This window comes from Orycteropus afer, unplaced genomic scaffold (assembly GCF_000298275.1).
Source record: "Orycteropus afer afer isolate SDZICR_OR568_19922 unplaced genomic scaffold, OryAfe1.0 scaffold00070, whole genome shotgun sequence".
Classification (NCBI taxonomy): domain Eukaryota; kingdom Metazoa; phylum Chordata; class Mammalia; order Tubulidentata; family Orycteropodidae; genus Orycteropus; species Orycteropus afer.
In genome coordinates, this window is record NW_006921657.1 from 7515166 (window position 1) to 7524470 (window position 9305).

Below are 9305 nucleotides of genomic sequence, written 5' to 3' on the forward strand. Positions count from 1 at the left end.
AACAACAACAACAACAACATTATTTATCACATGCCTATGAGCCCAGCACGGTGCTAAGTGCCAGATGTTAATCTCATTTGTGCTCCACAGTACCCGGATGTTGTTGTTGTTAAGTGCCACTGAGTCGGTTACCAACTTATGTACAACAGAATGCAACACTGCGCAGTCCTGCACTCTGGCAGGCTGCTCTAGTCAGAATCCCAATTGTTGCTATGCTTGCCCATTGTTGCGCCCACTGTGTCAGTCCATCTTGGTGAGGGTTTTTCTCTTTTTCACTGACTCTCCACTTTACCAAGCATGATATCCTTCTCTAGGGACTTCTCTCTCCTGACAACATGAACAAAGTATGAGAGACAAAGTCTGCCCATTCTTGCTTCTAAGGAGCATTCTGGCTGTACTCCTCCAAGACAGATTTGTCTGTTCTGGCAGTCCGTGGTGTATTTAATATTTTTCACCAATACTGTAATTCAAAGGCATCAATTCTTCCTCGGTCTTCCTTATTCATTGTCCAGCTTTCTCATGCATATGAGGTGAATGAAAATACCATGGCTTGAGTCAGGCACAGCTTGGTTTTCAAAGTGACTTCTTTGTTTTTTAACCCTTTAAAGACATCTCTGGCAGCAGATTTTCCCAATGCAATACGTCATTTGATTTCTTGACTGTTACTTCCATGAACACTGATTACAGATCCAAGTAGAATGAAATCCTTGACAACTTCACCCCAATGAGACAGGTAGGTACTAGAGCGGCCCCTCCTTGGGTTTCTGAGGTGGTATCTCTACGGAAGTAGAATGCTCAATCTTCTTTCCAAGGAGTGGCTGGTGGATTTGAACTGCCACCTTTCTGGTTAGTAGTCAAATATCTTAGGCACTATGCCACCAGAGCTCCTATAGTTATCCCCACTTATAGATAAGGACACTGAAGTTCAGAGATATTAAAACCTGCCCAAGGTTACACAGATAGGATATGATTAGTAAAATCCAGGGCACAGGCACAGGCTGACTCTGGAACCTGCCCCTTAACTATTTGCTCATTTATCTTCTTAAGATGCACAAGATGCCTTGTTATCCATTGTTGGTACTACTCTAATACCAATGCTTTTTCTACTCTTCCATCCTGCTACTTAGAAATATACTGATTGTTTTTCTGATACAAAGATTCAAATACTAAAAAGTAATGTATATAAAGTAGGAGCATTGTAGTTTGTTTGAGAGTAGGACACACTTCAAAACAGAGCTCAAGATTAAGGTCACATAACATAGTCCACAGACTGTGTTCTACATCCTACTGTGAGTAGTGACTGAGGTCTTAAAAGCTTGTGAGTGGCCATCTAAGATGCACCTATTGGTCTCTTGCTATCTGGGGCAAAGAAGAGTGAAGAAAATCAAGACTCAAGGAATAATTTGTCCAAATGACAATGGACCACGACAAGCACAGTCTCCACTAGCTTGAGACCAGAAGAACCAGATGGTAACTGGCTATTACCACTGACCACTCTGGTCAGAATCACAATAGAAGGTCCTGACAGAATGGGAGAAAAATGTAGAACAAAATTCAAAATAATAAAAAAGACCAGACTTACTGGTCTGATAGAGACTGGTGAAACCCTGGGGACTATGGTCCTTAGACACCTTTCAAACCTGGAAATGAACTTATCCTCAAAGGTTCATCTTTTAGCCAAACATCAGGCCTATAAAGTGAACAAACAACACGTGTGAGGAAGTCAGAGCAATTACTCACAGGAGACCAAAAGGGCAGCCTTTGCTCAAAAAACAAAGCTCAGAAGCCAGGGAGGGGCAGTGAGAAGGATGAAAGGATGCAGGGAACCAAGCAAGAGTAGAAATGGGCAGAGTGGTATGACATCGAGGGGATTACAATTAATGTCACAAAACAAAATGTATATACATTGTTGAATGAGAAATGAATTTACTCTGTAAACTTTCACCCAAATCACAATAAAATGTTCAAAGAAAAATAAAGATTAAAGCCAGTACGAGGCGTCTTTCCACAGAGGGGGAGCATTAATGGCTACTGAGAGGGTATGGGTTTGAAGAGTAAAGAAGGAATTTTCATGATCTGTTTGTGAGCAAGAAAAGCCCAGTTTCTCCTTAATGCCAGGCTGTGCCCAGTGCTTTCCTATCTCCTCTTTGGCAGAGCAAGCTGGATGCCAAAAGGGAACTGTTAAGTGAGCCCAGAAGCTTCAGGGCCTCTGGTGCTACCAAACGAGGCCCAGGTACTAGCACCTGTCTCAAATCACCCACGTCTTTGAATTTTGAGACCAGCCTTGTACCCCAGGGACAAAGCCCTTTCTTTGCTCATGTGACCTTTTCAGTGGAGAGTTTACAGCAGTTCTGCCTAGGAAAAATGGATGACATGGTGATCATGTAATATACTGTTATTTCCAGTGTCCCTAATAGCTTACTCTCTGCCTCCCAAGTGTTCCATCTAGCCTAAAATCAGTGCCCCACCACCTCTCACAGGGAAGGTGGCAAATCACTGGTAAAATAATTCCATGTTCATAGCCTTGAAGATAAACTATTTTATTTTATCTGCTCATTTCCTTTTTACCAATGGTGTTCTCAATCGTTAAACTTAAAATATATGTAGTTTTACCCACAACACATACAAGAATGGTTATAGAGGTTGCTATTCATTACAGCCCAAGTTGAAAATTACCCAAATGCCATCAGTAGTAGAATGGATCAAGAAATATCTATTCATACAAAGGAACACTACAGAGCAAAGAAAATGACTGAACTAAAATCATACTCAATGACAGGAAAGAACTTCTCAGATGCAATGTTGAGCAAAAGCAGTTAAATGAAAAACATTCAGCATGATTTCATTTACACAAAATTCTAACATCTGTTCTATTAGAAAATAGGAGAGGGTCCAGGAGGGTAGGGTGAAGAGGGCTGTTGGAGAACTGGTAAGGTTCTGCCCCATGAGCTAGGTACTGGTTGTGCAGGTGGGTTCACTTTGAGAAAAAGTCATTAAGCTGTACACTAATGATCTGTGCACATTTTTATGTCATACTTCAATAAAAAATATAAAAACTATATGCTGAATTAAAACAAAGCTGGTTTGACATAGCACCCCAAGCAATATCCAGTTGATAATGACTGACTTCCTAAGAAGTTGTGTGAACATTAGATTATTCTATGGTACTGATATCCTAGTCTCAGGACTTTACCTATATCTTCCTTGAGGTCAATTTCAGCTGTGGTTGGGTGGACAATGCCTTCCACTCTCATGGAGCCAATATGGCTGATGTCACTCTGGGTCAGGGATAGCTGCATTAGGGAGAAAAGATGGAGAATTGAGAAAGATCAAACCCATTTAAATCTTCATATTTTACCTCCCTCCATTAATTAACCCTCTGAATTATTTATACTGAATGTAGTGGGAAGAGGCTGCAGATGGAGCAATGGTCTCAACTTTTCCAGCATTTGGTTTTCTGTAGACTTTTTGGAACTCAGTGGATTTGACCTTCATTTTGAGACTAGCAGCATGTAACAAATCTGCCTCTTCTTCCAGGAAGAGGAATGGGACCTTCCCTCCTCTTTGTTTCCCTATAGCTCATGACTTTGGTTCCCAACCTTAGTGGCCTTCCTTTTTGGTGATGCATCCTTAGTAGCTCTTACAAGTTCCCAGGGCTGGGTCTCTCTTCTCACAGCAGCACCAATCTTTTGGGGGAAGGCTGTGAATGAAGCCAATGACCTTATTGGACAGAAGTGACGGCGGCTGTGGGAGTCTGAACTGCCTAGGTCTGGCCACCTTGCCTTTTGGCAACCACACATGAACCTATGTGTTCATAGCCTACAGGAATAGAAGCTTATCTAACCATGAATAGCTCTTAAATCAGCTGCTGGTGAGTCAGTTCTGACTCACGGTGACCCCATGTATGTCAGAGTAGAACTGTGCTCCATAGAGCTTTCATGTTTTTTCAGAAGCAGATTGTCAGGCCTTTCTTCTGAGGTGCCTCTGGGTATACTAAACCTCAGTCTTTCAGTCAGCAGTCAGGTGCATTAACTGCACCACCCAGGGGCTCCCATGGACCTCCCTAGAAAAACCAAACCCAGCCCACTGCCACTGAGTCATTCTGACTCACGGCGACCCCATAAGACAGAGTAGAACTGTCCCACAGGGTTTCCAAGGCTGTAAATCTGTATAGAAGCAGACTGCCTCATCTTTCTCCTGAGGAGTAGCAGGTGGATTCGAACTGCTGATCTTTTGGTTAGCAGTCGAATGCCTTAACCACTGTACGACCAGAGCTCCTGACAACCCCTGTAGGGGACATAAATTCTGCCTCTTTTCTTCCCTGCTTTCATCAGTGATGAATTAGGAACTTGCCATATTTATGCCTTTCTTATGACATGCTCTTCCCAATTGCTTGAATGGAGGGTCATACTATTGTCAGGCTGCAAACATTCAGCTACCAGAGGTATGATTAACTGACTGCTTCCTTGTGTATCTTATTTCAGCCCCAGTTGGCTTGGGAGATAAATCATCTGCTCAGTAAAGTTTACACTTGTGGGAATGAATTATTTGCATGTCTGGCTGGGCTGCTGTTGTGCCAATGAAGACTGCTGAAATGTATAGCCCTGTGTGTTTTCTTTCTGCAGTCTAGAAAGGAGAGCAGACTAAATTATTGGCAAATAATTCATTACTAACACCAGGGATATTCAGGAAACATATATTTCTATTTTCTTTCTTTGATAAATTACATTGAACTGTGCAAGGCAGGCCTCTCAAAGGCAGTCTGAGAAAGTTAGCTCTGGATTTTTTTCATGGGCACAGAAATAACCGAGGCTTGGGGAATTCCCAGAAAAACCAGAAATGTCATTCTGTCTACCAACCAGAAAAATTCTCCATACTTGCTTTTGGCTTACCCATGTCAGCATTAACAATTCCCAACATTAAAGAGCTTGGTTCACGCTCACAATGTGGCAACTACCATAACACTTTGGTTTAAAGATGAATAATTAAAGGACAGTGTGAAAGCTGCGTTCGTTCGAGGAGCAAGGGATAAAGGAGGGATCACTGCTTTTAAACAAACAAACAAACCAAAAAAAACAAAAACAAAACTCATTGCTGTTGAGTTAGATCGGACTCATAGTGACTCCTCCTTTGGTTTCCGAGGTTGTATCACTGCGGAAGTAGATTGCCCAACCTTCCTTCCGAGGAGTGGGTTTGAACCGCCAGCCCTCTGGTTAGCAGTCAAATGCCTTAGGCACTATGCCACCAGAGCTCCCTGCTTGTAAACAGTAGGTAATAAAAATGCAATTGTGATTTACTACACCCATTTTAATTCTCTATTACCTTTTGCCCTAGAACAAGGCTCTTAGAAGACAGGATGGTGAATCCATCCCCTGGGCCATCTTCAGAGGTGGAATTTGAAGTTCCTTCTTTATCGCTGTCCTTTGATTTGGACTGTTGGTAGAAAGTACAAGGTCAGATGGAGAACAATCCAGGAAAAGCCTAAGTGGTTTTATTAAGCTCCTCCCATGGCTGCTACCAACTTGGATCTAAAAGGAAGATGTGAAGCACTGAGGGCAGGAAAGGACAGTCACAAGGACAAGGGTACCTAAGAACAAAGCGTGTTAAAAGTGCTCACATGGACATGCAGTCCTCACCCAAACCTGGATACAATGTACATTATTTTTTTCCAATGTCTGTACCTTATGATGACAACCATCAGAACACTACTCAGTACACTACTCAACCTCCCTTCTCCCCAGGATTTTCCTGGGCTACAGTGGAAGCGATGCAGTCAACTCATGCATCTTTCGTATTATCATGGAGGGCTGCGGGATGAAATATGATACCCTTGAAGGCAGTGCTGCCCAATGGAACTTCCCGCAATCACAGAGATGTTCTATGTCTGCACTGTCCAGTGGTGTTGAGCTCTTGGGATGCAGCTAGTGCAACCAAAGAAATGGATTTTAAATTTGATTAAATTTCAGTTCAAATTTCAGTAGTCACATGTGACTAATGGTTATCATCCTAGATAGCACATCAAAGTCCTATGCTAGAAATGACATCTCTGAGTTACAACTAGTTAGCATGTCAAACTATGCCAAACACATGAAATTCCATGGGCTGAACTCAGAGGACTCTTTATGGGAGACCAGGTTTTTCACTATGCAACTAGCAGTTCTATAGAGAAATAAAAACTAGGGCTCCCAGCTATCATCTTTCATGTTAAGATTTTGGTGGGGATGGGGCAGGGGATCTGGAACCATGCAAATCACCCATCCTTTGGGTATGGAAGCTTCTAGCAGACCATGTTTGATGATGTGTGCTCTCATCTCAAAGCTTTATTCCTCTACGTACACATCTGGTCATATTCTCCTAGCATCAGGATACAGAGAGTCTTCAGATAGCTGGTTATGCCTCATCTTTTGATCTTTAAACGTTCATCTTGTTCTGTGGGAGTCCCTCGCTCACAAGATGTGACCTTGGCTCACCTTTTTGGACGTCCGTGGTTTGGCAGCCTTGGATTTCTTGCCCCCCTTCTTGCCTGAAGTGGACTTTCTTCCTCTTTTCTCTGGGGGAGGGGAGAGGATAGTTTCAGACTTGCCTTTGGTCCCTCGCTTTTTGGCCAGCAGTTCGGGATGAATTCTGGGCAGGACGCCTCCACTGGCAATGGTCACTCCTTTGAGCAGCTGGAGAGAGACAATGCATGAGCTCGTACAACAAAGGGCTTTCTAGTTCTGGATTTAATACAATCCCAACTGTTGGCAAAACAAGTCTTAAGTCTGGTTTTGGTTTCCTAAAGAAATTACATAATACACAATTGAAATGTCTTTCCCTTCATTCACATGTGCAGCTCTTCTCTGTAGGCATCAAGGCAGCCTGTGATCTTGTACAGAAAGCAAAACAAAGCAAAGCAAAATAAAAGGCTTATAGAGGTTGACACCCACAGCTCTGGAATTCCAGACACAACAGGGGATAAAGAGCTCACATGTGGGGGGCATAGCTTGACAAAAACTAGGTTCAAGGTCAATGCAAGGATAAGACCCAGTTAACCACAGACCAATGGTCTCCACACTCTTCTGATCATGCATTTCATCAGTAAATGCATTTCATCACTTCCCAACTGATACATGTTTACTGACCTGTAAATAACCTATACATATTACTTAACCGAAAAAACAGTTGCAATTGAGTCATTCTAACTTACAGTGACCCTATATATTTCAGAGTAGAACTGTGCTTCTGAGAGTTTTCAATGGCTGTGATCTTTCAGGAGTAGATCACCAGGACTTTCTTCCGAGGTGCCTCTGGGTGGATCTGAACCGTCAACCTTTCAGTTAGTAGTTGAGTGCTTTACTGTTTGCACCACCCAGGGATTAAATGTGTTACTACACTAATACATTCTGCATATTCTAAAGCAACTCTGCTCCAAATGTGGTCTGCACACCATAGCTGGTCTAGGGATTGTTATTCACCTGGTGGTGCAGTGGTTAAGGCATTTGGCTGCTAACCAAAACGTTGGTGGTTCAAACCTTCCAGCTACTTTGTAGGAGAAAGATGAGGCAGTCTGCTTCAGTAAAGATTGACAGCCTTGGAAATCCTATGGGGCACTCTGTCCTATAGAATTACTATGAGTCAGAATCAACTCAATGGCAGTGGGTTTGATTTGGATTTTGTCTGAGAAGTGCAGAAACTGAGAGTAAGAGTCTAGAAACTTTTATAGCAAACTGAGTTATTGTTTATCTATTGACTAATAACAAAACATTGAGGCTTGTGTTTTGTATTTCTTTTTTAAAACTTCATTTTTCTAATAATTTTTATCGTATTTTAAAAAATTATCAGCCCAGAATGGACTGGATATAATAAGAGCTGGTTCTTTACCGAGAAGGTTTGAGAATGAGATGAGAAGGAATTATAAATAAATATTCTAGTATAATGTGTAGAGAGCTCTGGTAGCGTAGTGCCTAAGGCATCTGACTGCTAACCAGAGGCTGGCAGTTCAAACCCATCAGCTACTCCTTGGAAGGAAGATGGGGCCATCTACTTCTGTAGTGATACTGCCTTAGAAATCCAAGGAGGGGTCACTATGAGTCGGGTCCAACTTGACGGCACATAACAACAACACCAACAATGTGCCTGTCACCTTGCCTGTCTTTGGAGGGGCATTCCCTCTGCTCTGGAGACCACTGTCATGGGCTTCAGTTAGGGTCAGTTCCAATAGATAAGGAAGGATTCTGCTTCTCTGATCCAAATAAACTGTTAACAAAGATTGGGTGCAGAAACTGAGAAAAGAACATGTGTGTGCTATACCCTTCACGAGTAGCACAGAGTTTGCTTCAAAGATGAAAAGGAGATTTGGCAAGACCCAGAATGCAAGATCTAGTCCAGAGGCAGTTTTAATATATGTAGCTCACAGGATTTGTTCTTCTCTCATATAGTCTAATTTTTCTCCTCCTTTAAATAAATGTGTTGGGACTGTAGCAGAAATGACTCGTGGCCAGCCAGGTCCACATGCAGAAGCTTGTTGGGCAATGCTCAGGCTTCAGACATACCTGGTTGAGCTCCTCATCATTGGCTACCGCCAGCAGGATGTGTCTTGGGGCTATCCGAGCCTTCTTGTTATCCCTTGCAGCATTCCCAGCCAATTCCAGAATTTCCGCTGAAAATACAAAGGGGTGTTAACAGGCAACAACAGAATGGAGTATGAGCTTGAGAACCTTTCCTTTAGAAATTGCTTTAGAGTTCAATCATTTTTATTCATTTATGATTTTTATACCTAGGTCTGGAAAGAAATTTAGAAAGTGGGAAAGAACTCAGGTCACAAACAAGTAAAATACTTTAGAAAGACATGATATATGGCCTATGGCAAAGTCTTCTTTCTAGTTGTCTATTAATATAGTTCTCCTCCTTCTTCCTTAGTATTTGGACCCCTGATTTTTTGCAGAACCATGAGAATGAAGACTACATTTCTCAACATCTCTTGCTGATGAGAGCCCCCAGGCAGGAAGCAGCAGGAGCCAGGGTTGATGGCTGGAACAGGTAAGGGGGAGAGCTACCAATCAGGAAGCAGGAGTTGATTTGGAACAGCTAAGGGAGATGAACTTGTCTGTCAGTTTGTCATACTGTGGTGGCTTGAGTGTGGCTATGAGGTTGGAGGCTGTGCCACCAGTGTTTCAAATGCTAGCAGGGTTGCCCATGGTGGACGGGTTTCAGCAGAGCTTACAGACTGGGTCAGACTTGAAAGAAAGAAAAGGCCATCCGCTTCTCAAAGAATTGGCCAGTGAAAATCTTATGAATAGCAGTGAAACATTGTATGATACAGTGCC

General features: G+C 42.5%; 1 protein-coding gene across 1 annotated transcript in view; it reads right to left on the reverse strand.

Moving 5' to 3' along the window:
• LOC103196849 (core histone macro-H2A.2) overlaps positions 1–9305 on the reverse strand; it is a 32315-nt gene that overhangs the window by 8220 nt on the left and 14790 nt on the right. Inside the window, exons 2-5 of the mRNA XM_007940663.2 lie at positions 8532–8638; positions 6471–6668; positions 5323–5433; positions 3194–3293 (exon numbers count right to left, since the gene is read on the reverse strand). Coding sequence (XP_007938854.1) covers positions 3194–3293; positions 5323–5433; positions 6471–6668; positions 8532–8638 — 516 coding nt within the window. The remainder of the gene's footprint in view (positions 1–3193; positions 3294–5322; positions 5434–6470; positions 6669–8531; positions 8639–9305) is intronic.